Raw genomic sequence first — 17,845 nt, 5'->3', positions numbered from 1 at the left:
CTGCATCTCTCCTGGAGCTGCTTCAAGTTCTTCACATTATCCACTTTTTTTCAAGTCTTAGTGTGCTTGCCTGTGCCGTCCACAGCTTCGGGGACCCCTACTCCTCCCATCTTCACCTGGCTATTTACTACCTACCTGTTGATAATCATAAGCAATACTAATAACAGCTACCACTTGGGCAGGTACTACTATGACCTTAGCACCTTATTTGTACAATGTGTGCTCTAAACACTTGTACAATCCATGGAATTAACCCCTTTTTCAGAGGAGGAAACTGAGTCTTAGTTGGATGTGCCCTAGACATCAGAGTTGAGGGATAAAGCTCAGATACCAGGATCCAAAGCCTGGAACAATATTGTTACCCTCCTTATGAGACAGCGGGGCTGTCCTTTCATTGTGACATCCCTAGGCTAGCCAGGGTGGCCCCATCATGGCTACCACTTGTTTGCTTGCCTTGTAATTGCCATCTGATGCCCCCTGCCCTCCATCAGGGTTTGTTACTGCCCCAGCCTCTCGCACACAGTAGGTGCTCAATTTGTCTCCTCTCTAGAGGTTGGAGCGCCGCCCAGGGCGGATAACATCAGGATTAGTTCCCATGGCGACTGACGTCACTGCCCCAGGCTCCGCCCTGCCCCTTCAGGACTGCGTCACTGGGAGCTGGCCGTGGTGCTGAAGCGCGCGGGAGGGCCTCCACCCCAGGCTGCACCCTCGGTCCCGGCCGCTTTCTGAGCCCTGCAGTGCCTCAACAACGGGAGCCAGCTTCTCGCCCATCCTTCCTCAGGAGGTGGCTTCCCGAGGGCCCGCTGTGCACGGTCACTGGTCATAGCACCATAAACCCATGGAGGAGGGATCAGAGAGAGCCACATGGGGAACTCAATTCGATTACCGATCAAACATTTATCAAGCACCTTGTGTGTCTCTGAGAAGCCCTTGAGGAACCTGGGCTTCAGCTGAAAGCCAAGTAGATTTTCAAGGGGGCGAGTAGAGATTCAGGAAGTGCTTGCAAGCAGAAGGAATTCCACCCGCAAAGGCCTGCAAGTGTGGCAGTGAGAAGCTTATGCCCCCCTCAGGGCTCTGGCTGTGGCTGCCTGCCCTCTGGCATTCGTGATTATTGGTTCACTTTTTAGTGTCTCCTGGTGGCCCAGAACTACCCACTTGTCTGGTTCCAGTGCCTGGCCCAGGGCCGGGCCCAGACTGAATGGAGAGTTGTTGTCTCCTGGGGCCCAGGGTTGGCGTCTCTCTGTCTTGGGAACAGAGGGAGTCAGGTATGCTTTATGGCCAGATTTGCATTTTAGAGAGACCTGTGGCCCTATGGGGGTGGGGATGGGGATGGATGTGGCAATAATCCTGGCAGTAGATGAGGCCTCCTGTTGAAAGGGGCAATGCCCCTCCACCCCAACCTTTAAAAAAAAAAAAAAGTGAAAATCCCCTTCTGGTGCTGCAGCCCAAATGGCAGTGGGGAAATAATCACTTTTCACAGACCCCTTATCCACAGCCCAGCCCTGCGCCAGTTTAATCAGCAGTGGCAGTGTGACTTGAAGATTCCCGGGCTTGAGAGATCAGGAAAGGGGTTAAAGAAAATTACCCTTGCCTCCTCCATGCTAATGTAATCTCTAACCAGATCTGCCTAGCCGCAGCTCAAATTGCTTTTTAGATTAACATTTAATTATTAACAGGGTCCCCTGGAAGGCCTCAGGCTCAGAACGGGGATGGGGGAGGGAGCGGCAGGAGGGGGTTGGGGGTGGGCTTTTACTCTGGCTGCCTTGCAGAGAGACTGAGTGGGATTGGGGGGGCAAGAGGGAGAGAGAGGGAAGGAATAGGGGAGAGTGGGGTCAGGAGGAAAATGAGAAAGAGGGACATCAGGAAAAAAGGGAGGCATTAGGACAGGGAGGCAGATGGAGGAAGGGAGAGAGGGAAGAGGAAAGATGGTGGAGTCTCCTGTTGTGGGGGAGGGGCTGTGCACCCAGACTCCCTATGGCACTACTGGGCAAGGGTCCTTTTGCTGCACTGTCCTGGCTAGTGGCAAGCAATCTCCTGTCCCTCACCGTTTAGGGAGGACTGAGCTTTCTGTGCGTCATGCTGGCCTGGCTTGTGGTACTGGGGACTGTCACAGAAAAGTGACTCAGGGCTATAAAGCCAGGATCAGACTCAGGCTCCCAATCCAGTGCTCATTCTCTTCCCTAGGCCTGGGCCTCCCATCACTTCACATTCTTCCCTCCATTTGGGGTCAGCCTGTGTGGCCAAGACAGGGGGAAGGAGAACAAGGCTTCCTGTCCAGTAAGGGGTATCCAGGTGAGTATTGTGGGCATCCCCAAGGACTAGCAGAGCACTTTATGTGAACTGCTGGGCTTTTCCAGCTCCCTATCTCATCCCAGGTCAACTTTCTAAATCCCTCAAGCACAAACTGCATCTAGAACCCCCCCTGTATGTCAACAGAGGACCTAGCCCATTGCCTTGAACACAGTACACTGGATTGTTTGAAAACCCTTCGTAATATCACCTCATGTCTAAGCTGAAAGCCCCTCCTACAACATCCATTGGGCTGTTCCCCATCAAGATTCAGTGAGGAAAACTGAGTCAGGGAAGCACTGTGACTTCCTTTAGATCACTGAGCCAGTCAGAGTCCTGGTGTGGGCAGGTGCCACCCTGAGGCATCCAGGGCTGGCTCTCCCTTGTGAAATCCTACTCCCATTGGACATTGGCCTGGTATGACCTTCCTCTCCAAGCCAGAGCTTGTCTTTGGCTTTGACTAGAGCCGGCGAGGCCAGAGTGGGTAGCTCCAGAGGTAGGGAAGGACAGGGGCTGGAAGTGGTATAGCTGTGGCCTTCAGGAGGTCACAGCCTCGGCCTTCTCTGGAGCCCAGGCATGTCCTCATACTCTGCCCTGCGCTAGGGCCAGCCCAGCCTGGCAAGGGGTAGACTGCTGACCTGCAGGATGCATGAGGGAAAGTTCTGCCCACCTGCCACTTTAGGGAAATAGCAACTGGAGGAGAAGCCAGGGAAGTTCATTTTCAGTGGGCTGGATTAGAGAAAAGGAAGTCAGTTCTTACTGGTTGTTCTCTTTGACAGGACATTCTTACTGATTTTTGTACAGCACACATGGCACAGGGCTGGCCTTCAAGAGATGTTCAGGGACTGTTTGCTGCCTGAACGAATGAACGAATGAATGAATGAATGAGTAAGTGAATGGATAGTAAATGACAGCCACCTCAGAATGGTTCTCTCAGAGGCAGGGTCTGCGATTTATTTCTCTCAGTATTGTTCTGCCCAATGCAGGCCTCACACGCTGTCCTCCGTGAATGTTTATGGGATGAGTAAGTGGCCTCCTGGGAGCCCCAACTCCTCCTTCCCCTCCTTACCTCCCTCCCTGTGATCCCAGCCCCTGCTGGAGTAGAATCAAAGTGGATTTGGGCACTGGGGAGAAGTAGGCCTTTGCTTCCGTTCCTTCCTGCCCAGCTGCCCAGGAGCTGGGGGCTGAGGGCCCCCACCACCACCATGATGGGGCCAGGGGCAGAAGCCACACGTGTGTGAGGCTGAGGGTGCAGTCTCTGGTCGGGGTGACACCTAAAAGCTGTGTGACCTTGTGCAGATGACTTCCCCTCTCTGTGACCATTTCTTAATCTGTGAAATGGGACTGAAAAACAGAACCCACCACAGAGGCTGCTAGGAAGCTGCGGTGAGGTGTAACGGACAGGATGCACGTGGGACCTGGCACAGAAGCAACATTCGATAAATGGGTAGCGCTATTATTAGTACTAATGTGTGTGTAGTTATTTGTGAGCTCCTCCCTCCCCCAGCGGCTGGGGGCTTCCCAAGGCCCCCTGCAGCCAGACAGGCAGGGAGAGATGACAAAAGGCAGGCAGGCCAAAGGCCCCAATTCCCCCCGTTCTTTTAATAAAAATAAAGACAGCCTTTAGACATTCTTCTGCTCTGCATTGTTCTGCCAAGGCAAGCAGCACAGACTCAATTCCTCCTCGGACTTGGAAAGTTCCTTCCTTTCTTTCCCCTCCCCTGTCACATTTCCTTTATCTAAATCCTCAGCCGTGAAAGGGCATATCGACAGCTGGGGGCGTTATCTGGTGGAGGGGACCTTTTCCTAGGGGTGCCTGGGAGATAAGACGTCTTATCAGCCCCCACGTCAGGAATGATGCCAAAGCATTCTAATCATTGAGGCTTGCGACAGTTTCTCCCTCCCTCCCCCCCACCCCCCCTTTTTTTTTATTAAAGTCACAAAAGACCTTGGGCTTATAAACAGCCTGATTTGCAGATAGGGTTTCAAAATGAGCAGTGTTCCCAGGATGGTCCCTGGCTGGGGGAGTCACGAGTCAGGGTGGGGCCACAGAGGAGCTGGCTTTCTGCGGATGGGATGATGCCAAGCAGAGTGGGGGCAGGGCGGGGTCATGAGAGGAACATAAATGTGTTAGCTGCCTAACCCATTGCTGTCCCCAGCTTGCTGTGTGACCTTGTGCAGGATGCTTGGCTTCTCTGGGCCTCAGTCATTTCATCTGACAATAACTGATTCATTGATTCAGCCAGTCATTCAACACTTATTTATTAAATGATTACTCTTTGCCAGGCACTGGGAGAAGGAGACAAATAAGACATGGTCCTTGCCCCTGAGATACTCACAGTCCATTGGAGAGAGACAGACATGAATATTGGCAATTACAACTTGGTGTGATTAGGACTGTTGGGGGCGGGGGGGTGTGCCCAGAAGAAGGACAATTGAGCCAGAGTTTGAGTTAAATGTATTGAGGTGGGAGTGCTGTGGGCAGAAGGACCAGCACAGGCAAAGTTTTGGGGACGCAAGAGCAGCCAGCTGGAGGGAGGGCTAGGAGAGCTGGCGAGGATAGGCAAAGAAGGTTAGGCTCTATCTTGAGGTCAGAGAGACATTTAAGGGCAAGGAGAGAGGGATCTTTGCCCTGTTGTAGATGGTCGGGATGATGCGGGGACTGGTGGTAACCCACTCATCATCATGCTCAGCTGGCTCCTGTTCCCTCCCATGCTAACCCCCCAACCTGCCCCAACAGCGGGGTACAGGGTTCCTGGGAAAATGAGGAATGAATTGGGATTAGAGGCACAGAGAGGAAAAACCCCTCCCTCTTTTTTTTTTTTTTTTTTTTTAAGATTTTATTTATTCATAAGAGAGGCAGACACACAGGCAGAAGGAGAAGCAGGCTCCATACAGGGAACCCGATGTGAGACTCGATCCCTGGTCCCCAGGATCACGCCCTGGGCCGAAGGCAGGTGCTAAACCGCTGAGCCACCCAAGGATCCCCAACCCCTCCCTTTCAAGTGAAGATGGTCTCTCCAGCTTTGGGGACCTGCCTGCCGGTCCTTCAGAATCAAGGGATGAAATGATCCAGGCAGTTGCACTGAGCGGAGGCCTTAACATGGATCTTGTCCCCTCTAGCGGATCCTCTGTCACTCCCTGAACTGTTAGCCTCTCAGCTCCCAGAACTGCTTAGACATCCACCATCTGAGCACTCTGAAAACCAGAGCCCCACAGAAAAGGCAGCGATGGACTCCAGAGAGGCCCTAGATGAGGCAGCCTGTCCCATTCAGCTGCAAAGCATGCTGGAATGTGTGGCCTGTGGGGAGTTGTGGAGGACCACCTGGACAGGGACTGGGCTTCTTGGGCCCCTGGCACCTGTGAAAGGCAAGAGGTGGAAAGGACCCTCAGGGGCAGCAGGAGGATGGGGGGGATGATGGGCATGGTCAGGACGCTGGTGGATAATGACCTGGGAGGGATCAGGAAGCGTGTCTTACAAGAGAGGGGCAGTAGCTCCCCTGGGGACACGCAGTGGTTCCTAGGGTAGGAATATGTGGGTTCCAGGTTTCCAGACCAGCCCGGTGGGCTACCTGCTGGTAAGGGGACAGGCTCATCTAGCCACTGCTTCCTGGGTGGCCCTGGGCTGAGTGCTGCCTCTCTCTGACTTGGGTTTCCCCATCGGCGGATGGCAAGGACTTTCACCTGCAGCTGGCCAGCCTTCTCTGGCTCTCTCCTCTGTACCCTCTGTCAGAGCAGGGAGAAGGGGACTCTGGGCTGCAGCCTCTTCCCTTCCAGGTGCGCACGTGGTTCTGCATGACAGTGGACAGCCTGCGTGTACATGAGAGGGCACCAAGGGGTGTGGAGGGCCCAGCACTGTGGGTGGGGGGGTTGGTGGTGTGTGTGGGGGGTCAGCACTGTGCCCATCTCGGGAGACGTGTGTGTGTGTGTACAGGCGTCATGCCCGTGTGTCTCCGGGTGTCCGAGTGGGGTAGGGTGTGTGTGTGGGTGTGTCCTAAAGGGCCCAGGTCCCCTGTCCCCAATGAGCAGTGCCTCCTTCCCGCTGTCGAGGGCTTTCATCCCTGCAATAAACCCCACTTCATTCCCTTTTTAAACTGTATAATTTCTGCCTGATTGTAATGGCATATTTTAAAATTACCAGAAATCAAAGCCGGGAAGTGGATACTGCAGCTCTGTGTCGTGGCTTCGTTAAGACTGGCGATTGGCGGGAGGGGTAGATGGGGGGGGGGGGCGGATGAGAACCACCTCCCCTCCCCCATCCACCCCCTACTTTCTTTTTTTTTTTTTCCTCCCTGAGACAGTAATAGGAGAAAATTGGTTTTGAAACTGAATAAAAGTCCCTTTCAGAGTAAATCATTTCTTTCAGGGTACCTTTGCTGAAAGTAAAATAGAGCATAATGAAAGGTGGTTACGTGATTGTCTTTCATTTACCGAGAGGCCAGGACAGACAGGAGGCTGCAACCGTCTCGGGGAAATTCAAGATTGGAATAATTGCGCCGTAACAAGGAGCTTGTTGTGAAATTAGTATCTTAAGAAAGTAGTGAAAAAAGGCTTTTCCTCATGAATACTTCATTATTAGAAGAAAGCAGCAGAATTTAAGGGCTCCAGACACCTGTTTAGTATTAAATAGCTCCCCTTTCTTCCCCCTTAAACACACCCCCACCCCTCGTCTTTCTTCTTTTTTTTTAAGAACTGGCAGGAGGACTGAGTTGGCCCAGCTTGGCAGCTCAGGTCCTGGGGAGGGGAGGGAAGGGGTGTGATTGAGTGGGGTGGGGTGGGGTCAGGGGGTCAGGTCAGAATGCTCTGGGGCCAGGGCCTGGCTGGGTGGATGTCAGGGGTGACAGGCCGCTGGCTCCAGCTCCTTACTGGGAAGAGAGGAAGGGAGGGCCCCACAGAGAAATTCCTGCTCTCTCTTCATGGCCTCCAGGGCAGGCTCTGCCTGGCCTGGGCTCACCCTGCTCCTCAGGTGCTCTGTGTTCTGGGAGCCCCGGGGCCCTCAGGACCTGGGCTCAGTCTCAGCACCTGTCAGGGTTGGAGGCCTCTCGTTCTCACAGGAACACCGTCTTGGATGTCTCCCTATAGGGCATGCTGTGAGAATGCCCCAGAACAACACTGGCACACTCATGTATCCCCTGGCAGTTCCTGGGTGCCCCTCCACCTCTCACCACCCCGTGTAGCTTCCAAAGGTGACCTGGTGGGGTCTCTGCCTTCTAGGAGCTCAAAGCTGAAGAGCAGAGAGAAACCCAGTCACAGGGGGTGACAGGAGAGCCATAGGCTGCCACTGGCTGGAAGGGCAACCTGCTGAGGGGGTGAGGTTCTAACTAGGCCTGGGGGCATCCAGGAAGCACCCTGGAGGAGGTGACCCACACAACGGGCAGGGCCAGGATATGTGTGACCGACCAGTTCTGGCCCCATCACGGTGGAAATCCACCACTCAGGAGATCTGGATTCTTTGCCTTTCCTTCCTTTGATGCCTCCAGCTGTGCCCTCATCTGTTGGGTGAGAAAGGAGGAGTGTCTGCTCTGAAAGTCTTCAATGTTCTGCTGGGTAGCGGGGTGGCTGCTGGAAGCATCTCCCAGCGGGGGGGGGGGCAGTGGGAGGCGGGCATGGAGCGGCATGAGTGACAAGCACCTCATCTCCCTCCTCACAGAGACCCTGCTGCACAGTGTGCCCCACCACGGGCTCCCAGCTCAGCCATGCTGGCCTGTCTCCAGAGGACCCAGAACCCACCGGTCCAACACCTGGCCTGCCCGAGCAAAAGCCTGGAGCTGCGCAAGTGTGAGTGCATGCCCTCTCCCTGTCCGTGCCTCCCCAGCCCCCGCCCCTGTTGGCTTTCCTCTGCCCACTGAGTGCACAGGGGCTTGCTCTCTGTTCCTTGCTCTCTGTCCACAGGAGCTTTTCCCACTTCAGGCCTCTGTGGGGCAGATCCCAGCAGGTAATGCCATCTGAACCCCAGCTCGTCCGCCCACCTCAGCTCTGCCCAGAGCTGTGTTCTAGGCCTTTGCCTGTCCTGCACCACTACTCCACAACAGCACCCACCCCTTTTAGCAGACTCCTACTGGGTGTGACCCCCAACCCCAGCCCCCTGTCTGGGACCCCACAATGTACCAGGTCTGTCTCACCCACCATGATTTTCTTGCATTGTTAGCCGAGAGGAGGACAATGTGGGAGCAAATAGTCCTCAGTGGGATCCCAGCTTGGGGCCCAGTTTGCTGTATGATCTTGGGCTTGTCCTTCCCTTCTCTGGGCCTTGCTCTTTCAGTGTGTCTAATTAGGGAGCTGGACTTGGTAATCTCCAAGGGTTTTTCTTTCTTGACCATCTAGGACAGGAATACTAAACCATCTAATCTGATTATTTTTAGACACCATAGGTTTTTTAAAAAATTGGAAGTATTTGGAAACATTTGAAAACAGTGAAATTTGCATCATAATCTGGATTTCTGACGTCTCTCGGGGGAAAAAAAAATCAGGGTGCCTCGGTGGCTTAGTTGGTTAAGCATCCAACTCTAGATTTCAGCTCAGGTCATGATCTTAGCATTGTGAGATGGAGCCCTATGTCCAGCTCCACACTGAGCATGGAGTCTGCATAAGATTCTCTTGCTTAAAAAAAAAAAAAGATTCTCTCTCTCTCTCCTCCTCCCCCCTCAGCTGCCTATTGGCTCTGTCCTGGAGCACAGGATTGGTTGCCATTCATCATTGGACTTGCACTGTTGCTCACTCTTTTTCTTTTCTTTTTTTTTTTTTTTTAAGATTTATTTATTCATTCATGATAGACAGAGAGAGAGAGAGAGAGAGGCAGAGACACAAGCAGAGGGAGAAGCAGGCTCCATGCAGGGAGCCCGATGCGGGACTCAATTCCGGGACTCCAGGATCACGCCCTGGGCCAAAGGCAGGCGCCAAACCGCTGAGCCACCCAGGGATCCCATCTTTTTCCTTTCTTAATACATATTTATCTTTAGACAAGATAGGACATTCATGTGGTCCACTGTACAAAAGGAATGGACGGCTATACAAAGGTCTCCACCTCAATCCTATTGCACAGCTGCCCACTCCCCTTCTCAGAGGCAGCCAGTGTTGTCCTGTGTGTCCTTCCAGATGGTTCTCTGCATGACCCAGCCCACCTGGGGCATCCCTTTTTAAATTAGCCATACGTCCCATAGGTCGGCCTCTAAAGAGCTTCTTCCTTCTTTTGCCACTTAGTTTTCCACAGCAAGGGTGTTATTTGACCTGTTGCCTTTATAAGTAGTGCGATGATACACAACCATGTACATGTCACAAAAGTGTGAATTAACCTACAGGATAAATTTCTAGAAGCAGAAATACTGGGTCAAAGGTCTGTACCTTTGTAATTTTGATAGATGTGGTCTGAGTGACATCTTCAGATGACTCTGAGACAGCCTGTTTGCCCACATGCTCACCATCACAGCATGGTAGCAGATTTCTAGGCTTGGTCACCTTGTCAGTGAAAGCAGGATCACAGTGTAGTTTTAAATTAAGTTTAACATGAATGAGGATGAATAGCTTTTCATCTTGGAGTCTTTTATCTTTGAACTTATTCATCTCCTTGGTCCATTTTTTTCAATTGGGTGGTTTTTATCCTTATTGAATTACAGGAGCTGTTTGTATATGATGGAATTAGACCTCTGTCTGTCATCTGAATTGCATATGGTTTCCCCAGTTTATCATTTGTCTTTGTGCCATGGAGAAATTTTCTTTGTGAAGTGAAATCTATATTTCCTAAAAGGAAATTTTGTGTCATACTTAGAAAGTCCTTCCTCATGCTGAGATTATTAAGTTCATTATTTAGTTTTTTTTATGGCTTAATTTTTATTGTTTTTAAAGATTTTTATTTATTCATTCATGAGAGACACACAGAGAGAGACAGGCAGAGACACAGGCAGAGGGAGCAGCAGGCTCCGTGCAGGGAGCCCAACACGGGACTCAATCCCGGGTCTCCAGGATCAGGCCCTGGGCTGAAGGCGGCGCTAAACCACTGACCCACCAGGGCTGCCCTATGGCTTAATTTTTAAAATACATGGTATAAAGTGTGAGGTATGGATCCAATCATATTTAAGTCATTAGGGCAATGCTGTTTTAATTGTTAGTTATAATACATTAAATATATTAACTATATTGAAATAGAATTCACATACCATAAAACCCACCCATGTGAAGTGTACAATTAATGGTGTTTAGTATATTTACAGAATTTTGCAACCATCACCACAGTCAATTTTATAACGTTTTTATCGCCTCAGGAAGAAACCCCTTACTGATCAGCAGTCAATCCCTGACCCCCTACTCTCCCTTCTTTATAGATTCCTATTTTGGACTTTAAAGGAAAGAAACCCGACAGTATGTGGCCTTTTGCGACTGGCTTTAAAAAAAAAAAAAAAAGATTTATTTATTTGACAGAACACACACACACTAGAGCACAAGTAGGGGGAGGAGCAGAGGGGGAAGGAGAAGCAGGCTCCCTGCTGAGCAGGAGCCCAAAGTAATGGGGGGGCTCTAGCCCAGGACCCTGGGATCATGACCTAAACTGAAAGTAGCCTCTTAACCAACTGAGCCACCCAGGCACCCCTTGTGACTGACTTCTTTGACTTACCACGTTTTCAAGGTTTATTCGTATCGTAGCACACACATAACACCTTTTAATATTTGGTGGTGCTTTCTTGTTCCTGGTTGTGTCCCCACCCTTCCCCTACAACTTCCCTGGCTATTAAAATTTTCTGTATCAACTATAGAATCAACGCATCTGAATAAGAGCAAAAATCCTGTTTTTTTCCTGGGGTTGCATGAAATTTGTAATTCAGGAAGAAATTTTTTTATGTTGATGGCCTCCAGGACCATGAGAAACCCTTGGCTTGTTCAGATATTTTTGTGTCCCTGGGAATGTTTTAATATTCACTTCATCTAGATCTTGCACATTTTAAGTTTAATTCTAGATAGTTACCCTTTTTTTGGCTCGTCTTTTCTTTCTGAAATGGCGGTTATTTCTATAAAAGCTATTAACTCCTGCCCCGTCTGAATTCTTTTATTGTTTGTAATGGTTTTTCCATTTGGTCTCTTAGATTTTCCAGTTACTCTATCACATGCAAATCGTAATCTTACCTCCCACTTTGGAAGTTTTATACCTTAATTTCTTTGTCTTATTTCATAGTATAATGGACACTCTTGCTTCATTCCTGACTTTAATGAGAAGCTTTTGGAATGTCCCCATCATGCAAAATGCTGGTTTCAGGGGCAGATGTTTTATCAGGTTAAATAAGTGTCCATGTATTCCTGTTTTAATTATTTATTTAATTTATTTATTTATTTATGATAGTCACAGAGAGAGAGAGAGAGAGAGGCAGAGACACAGGCAGAGGGAGAAGCAGGCTCCATGCACTGGGAGCCCGATGTGGGATTCGATCCCGGGTCTCCAGGATCGCGCCCTGGGCCAAAGGCAGGCGCCAAACCGCTGCGCCACCCAGGGATCCCCATGTATTCCGGTTTTATTAAGAATTTTAAAAAATCAAGAAGTTGAGGTTTACCAAATGCCTTTTCAGTATATATGAAGACGATCTTATTTTTTTCCTTTGATCTTTTAATAGGAATGTTGATAGAGGTCCCTTAACATTGAACTATCTTTGCATTCCTTGTTGAGTCTCACTTGGTCATGGTGCATATTTCAATATATTGCTGGATTGAGGCTTCTGGGTGCCTCAGTTGGTTAAGCGTGTGTGCCTTTGGCTCAGGTGATGATCCTAGGGCCTTGGGATCAAGTCCTGCATCAGGCTCACCGCTCAGCAGGGAGTCTGCTTCTCCCTCTCTGCCTTTCCCCCTCCACTAGTGCTCTCGCTCACTTTCTCTCTTTCTCATATATAAAAATTTTATTTATATATGTGTATATATGTACATACATATATATGTACATATATACATATATTTTAAATTCTATCTACTGCTGGATTGGCTTGGTTACTTAAGAGTTTTGCTGCAATTTCATCTGTGAGATTAGTCTTCAGTCTTTTGGAACAATTTTTGTTGGGTTTCATGATCAGTGTTGTTTGCCTCATAAAGAAAATGGAGGCTTCCCTCCTTTCTCTATACTCTGTGACAGTTTAAGTAGAAATGGATTATCTGATCCTCCATGAAACAGTCTGGGCCAGTGCCTTTCTTTAGGGTGGGGGAGTACTTCTTTGATTCTTCTGTAATAATTGATCTGTTATAATTGTTCTATTGCCCCTTGAATGAGTTTGGTAAATTATATCTAGAAAAGTATTTATTTTATCCAGTTGTAAAATTTACTTGCATGAGGTTGAACAAATTAATTTACAGTTCTTTTAAAGAAGAATTTCATCTTTATATTTCTAGTATATTTTGTGCTTCTCTCCCCCACCCCACCCTGTTTTTCTTGATTGGGTAAGTTAGTTAAGAGGTTACCAACCTCCCATTCCCCCAAGATACATCTTTGGGATTTATTTATTAGTAATTACCCTTTTCTAGCTTATAATTCATTAATTTATGCTGTTTTTTAAAGGTGACCCTCTTTTTTTTTTTTAAGATTTTATTTATTTATTCATGAAAGACACAGAGAGAGAGAGAGAGAGAGAGAGAGAGAGAGAGAGAGAGGCAGAGACACAGGCAGAGGGAGAAGCAGGCTCCATGCAGGGAGCCTGATGTGGGACTCGATCCTGGGTCTCCAGGCTTACGCCCTGGGCTGAAGACGGTGCTAAACCGCTGAGCCACCCGGGCTGCCCGATTTATGCTTTTATTTTTATTAAAATATTCTTTGTATTCATTTCTTTAAAAATCTGAGTTAGGGGCTTAACCCTATACTGATTAACAAGGGAAAAAAGGAAATATTAAGACTATGAATTCTCTGAGCACTACTTTAGCTGTATCCTATAGGTCCTAATAGAAGATATTTTTATTATTTTTTAAATCTCTTGGAATGTGGTTTTGATTTCTTCTTTGACCTAAGGCTCATTTGAGTTCCATCTATTCACTCAGGTAGTAGGTGCTTCTGCAATTAATTATTTCTAGTTATAATGCATTATGATCAGAGAATTGTTGTGCATGATTGCTACTCTTTTGGACTTGAATTTTCCTTTGTGATGTAATCAGTTTTTGTGAGTTTTCAGACTTTTCAGATGAGACCTGAAAAGAAATGTGGCTGTTTGGGGGATTCAGAGTTTGGTGTATACGAATTATGTCTCCCCCATTAATTATGTTAGTTATGTCTTCCTTATCCTTGCTTACCTGTCATGGATGGAGAAATGAATTAGACACCTACTACTCACATGTTCCAGGCTCTTTCTTCTTGCAGCGCCTAGAGCTGTGGCCTTATGCACGGTGATGCAATGTCATTTAACACAGAGATATTAATATCTTAAATCTTTGTAGTGAATTGCACTTTCTTTGCCATATTTAATACTTTTGAACCTGGGTTCAGTTTTATCTAAGATGGTAGGTAATCTCTGCTTTTTTAATTCACATTTTCCTTGAAACTTTACCAGTCCTTTCATTTCAGCCTTTCTGAATTACTTAGATGTGACTCATATACAGTAGAGTTGAATTAAGCTTTGTGAAACAATCTGAATGACTTTTAAACAATTTTTTCTTTTTACATTTATTGATATGACAGGTGTCTGATCTATTTTGTGCTTTATTTTAATGCCTTGAAAAGTCTATCTTGGGATGCCTGGGTGGCTCCGTTGGCTAAGCGTCTGCCTTTGGCTCAGGTCATGATCCCAGGGTCCTGAGATGAAGCCCTGCATTGGGCTCCCTGCTTAGTGGGGAGTCTGCTTCTCTTGCTCACTCTCTGTCAAATAATTAAAATCTTAAAAAAATAAATAAAAAGGTCTGTGTGATCTGTGCTTGTGTACCTTTAATCATAAAGGAGGTCTTTTTTTTTAAGATTTTATTTATTTATTCATGAGAGAGAGAGAGAGAGAGGCAGAGACACAGGCAGAGGGAGAAGCAGGCTCCATGCAGGAAGCCTGACGTGGGACTTGATTCAGGGTCTCCAGGATCAGGCCCTGGACTGAAGGCAGATGCTAAACCTCTGAGCCACCCAGGGATCCCAAGGAGGTCGTTTTTGTTCTAGTGTGACTTTAAAGAATACCTGATCTCTATTTCTTTGGAACAGTATCTATTACTGTCCCTAGAATGAACAAAATGATGAAATCAATGTATTTCCTTTTTCTCTCTACATTTTCTTAGAATTATCTCCTTCCTATTAAGCCTCGATTACTTTTTTTTTTCTTAAGGTTTTATTTATTTATTCATGAGAGACACAGAGAGAGGCAGAGACACAGGCAGAGAGAAGAGAAGCAGGCTTCTAGGCAGGAGCCCGATGCAGGACTCGATCCCGGAATTCCAAAGGCAAAGGCAGATGCTCAACCACTGAGCCACCCAGGCATCCCTAAGCCTCCATTACTTGACATCAGTTTTAAGATTTATTTATTAGAGAGAGAGAGAGAGAGAGCACAAATGGGAGGGGCAGAGGGGGAGAGAAAGAATCTCAAGCAGATGCTACACTGAGCACTGAGCCTGATGATGGACGTGGACCTTAATGTGGAGCTTGATCTCATAGACCCTGAGATGAAAACCTGAGCTGAAACCAAGAGAACACTTAACTGCCTGTGCCACGCAGGTGTCCCTACCTGACATCAGTTTTAAATGATATCTTTTGGGGCATCTGGCTGGCTCAGTCAGTAGAGCATGCTACTCGTGAACTCAGAGTTGTGAGTTCAAGCCCCACGTTGGGTGTAGAGATTACAAAAAAAAAATTTTTTTAATTCTCTTTTTTAAAAAGATTATTAAAAAATAATAACAGGGCAGCCCCAGTGGCTCAGCGGTTTAGTGCTGCCTTCAGCCTAGAGCATGATCCTGGAGACCTGGGATCAAGTCCCATGTCAGGCTCCCTGCATGGAGCCTGTTTCTCCCTCTGCCTGTGTCTCTGCCTCTCTCTCTCTCTCTCTCTCTGTGTCTCTCATGAATGAATAAATAAATAAAATTTAAAAAAATAACAATAAACTTTAAAAATATATCTTTTGATCACAACTATTAAATACGAGGATATCTGTGTACTTCTACTGCCATCCTTCTCTTTCCCCTTCCCTCTTCTGTTATTAGTGATACCCTTACTCTGTTCCCAGGAGTTGTAATGCTGGTTACATGATTACAGTAATTTCTCTGTCTCCTAGAGAAATAGGGTCAGTGCTCACCACCAGTTCTTGTGCCTTCTTTTCCCATGATCCAAAGTTGGTCCACTGGCATATGGCTTAAGGCCTCAAGTGAACAGCACTCCAGGAGTTCCCACAAGTTCAGAAAGTCACTTTGTTTCCTTGAGAATCTTTGCAGACCATGTTCTGTTCTCTAATGTTGACTGTTGCCATGGAGAAGTTAAAGCCTGATTTTTCCTTCTTTATATTTCACTTTGACCTTTCCATGTCTCTCATGTTATTACTTTACTAGCATGTGTCCTGGGGTTGGCCATTCAGAGTCTCTTTTCCCTGGAACACAGTACCATGCCCTTTTGACAGGCAGATCCAAGGCTTGTATTATTTTAATTTCCTTCTTTGGGGACTCTAGTTTAAGTACAGATTGGCTGTCTTTTGCCTGTCTTCCCTGTGTACCCCTTTCACTTTGCTCTTTTTTTGCACCTTTTGTTTTTCTTGTACATTCTATTTTCCCCTTTTGCTTTTATGAGTTTTTTCCTTCTACTCTTGTATATCTGCTTTGTGGTGTTTTTTTTTTTTTTTTTTATATAGAAACAATTGTAAAGTTTTTTTCTTTCACAATGAAATTATCTGGCTATAATTTTCATCTCATCTGTGGCTACATTTTTCTGATGGGAAGTGGATTGTAGTTTGGTTTTTTGTTTTTGCTTTTCCAGCCATTACTTAGAATTTGCCTTCTTTCTCATTTTCCTTTCAATTAAGTACCATGCTAGTTCAATTTTATTACTCACCTCTGGAGGAGATGAGTTTTTCTCAGCCCAGCTGTTTCCCTCCAGTTGCCTCAGAGACAAACTGGTTCCTACAAGTATGGCTTATTTGGGGGATTTCTTATTTAGCCCTACCTTCTTTGCTTTTCAGAACCAAGTGGGCATAGGGAAGGTCTATAACCAGCTGATACATCCCTGGTTTTACTGTAGCAAAGGGGGTTTAGATTTTGTTTAAATTTATACAAATCTAAAAGGGATATCTATAACACTTAGGAAGTGTATGCAGCTGGCTCTTTCTGAAATGTACAGCTAGGCACCCTCTTTATGCTTCCTCCCTCAGCTCCATTTGATCTCTGTTGCTTTGGACACCCTGTATATGTATGGTTGTTTATGGGTTTAGCACTCTCCTAGTTTTGCCAAAAAATGGAAGAACTAGTGTTTTTGTTGCATGTTGCTTTTGGGGCATTTGTAGGAAAAGAAGGTATTATATCCACATTCCTCAAAATTGAAGTCTTCTATTGGTGTTCTTTCAGAGATAGGGGTATAGAAAAATATTTGTCTACCTTATCAAAAACAGAACAATGTCAGATGATTTGGTTGGGGGCGGGGCTTTGGTTTCAAGGAATATTATTTTTCATGCATAGTCCCCTTCATTCCTTTATATAACCTTCAGGAAGAACATGTTCTCTTTTGTTAAATTAAGTACTTCACTGAATAGATTGTCTATGGTCCCCAATTCAGAAAGCATGAGAATTTAAAATGAAAAATAACTCTCCTTCCCAGAGGAAATCAGTGTTAGCAGTTTCTTAAATACCCTCCTGAAAAAAACACACATGCAGGAGGAACAATAAATACCTTTTGTGGGATGGCTGGATGGCTCAGTGGTTGAGCATGTCTGCCTTTGGCCTGGGTCATGATCCTGGGGTCCTGGGATCGAGTCCCATATTGGGCTCCCTGCAGGCAGTCTGCTTCTCCCTCTGCTGTGTCTCTCTCTGTGCCTCTCATGAATGAATGAATGAATGAATGAATGAATAAATAAATAAATAAAATTTTTTAAAAATAAATACCTTTTGTATAAACATTCACACACACACCCTTCAGTTCCTTGCCTTTTTTAATTACCAATATATCCATCTCACCCTCATTCTTTTTAACAGTTGCATTGTATTCCATTACATGGATAAAGAATAACGTTTTAAACCATCCTTCTGTTGATAGACATTTAAGTTGTTTCTAGTCTCTTCCTATTCCGAACAGTGCTGTAATAAATCTTTGTACATGTATGTATATTTGTGCAAAAAACATTATTCCATGGACTTACTGGCTCAAAGGATCTGTGTGTTTTAACCTTTAATTGCTCCTATGCTGCTGGTTGGAGGCAGAGGCTGGGCATGATGACCGACCTGGACTAGTCCTTCCTTTCTGCTCCTAGGCTTGATCTAGACAGTGTGGGGGACCACCAAGGACGTCCTGCATCTCCAGCTCACTCAGGCCCTTTGACATCTTTGCACTTATTGGAAAAGATAGTGACTCTGCCTGTAATTGAAGAGCACAGGAAAGAGGGAGGCAGGAAGGGAGATAAGCAAATTGAATTGGGTGCCCTGCTGCTGGCCCAGG

At 46.9% G+C, this 17,845-nt stretch overlaps 1 protein-coding gene across 8 annotated transcripts in view; it reads left to right on the top strand.

Annotated features, from left to right (window-relative positions):
* The window catches only part of FAM222A (family with sequence similarity 222 member A), a 55,652-nt gene that overhangs the window by 20,938 nt on the left and 16,869 nt on the right, over positions 1-17,845 (top strand). For 4 of the 8 annotated variants that reach the window (XM_038575390.1, XM_038575383.1, XM_038575388.1 and 1 more), the window contains exon 2: positions 7,940-8,067. In XM_038575390.1, coding sequence (XP_038431318.1) covers positions 7,986-8,067 — 82 coding nt within the window. In that variant the 5' untranslated portion in view covers positions 7,940-7,985. Of the gene's footprint in view, positions 1-477; positions 1,266-2,184; positions 2,293-7,939; positions 8,068-17,845 lie in introns of those variants that run through there. The other 4 variants (XM_038575385.1, XM_038575386.1, XM_038575387.1 and 1 more) reach the window with 3 other exon arrangements.

The sequence above is a fragment of the Canis lupus genome, chromosome 26 (genome assembly GCF_011100685.1).
Source record: "Canis lupus familiaris isolate Mischka breed German Shepherd chromosome 26, alternate assembly UU_Cfam_GSD_1.0, whole genome shotgun sequence".
Lineage (NCBI taxonomy): Eukaryota > Metazoa > Chordata > Mammalia > Carnivora > Canidae > Canis > Canis lupus.
The sequence above is the reverse complement of the archived record's forward strand: the minus strand, read 5'-3'. Positions and strand labels throughout refer to the sequence as shown.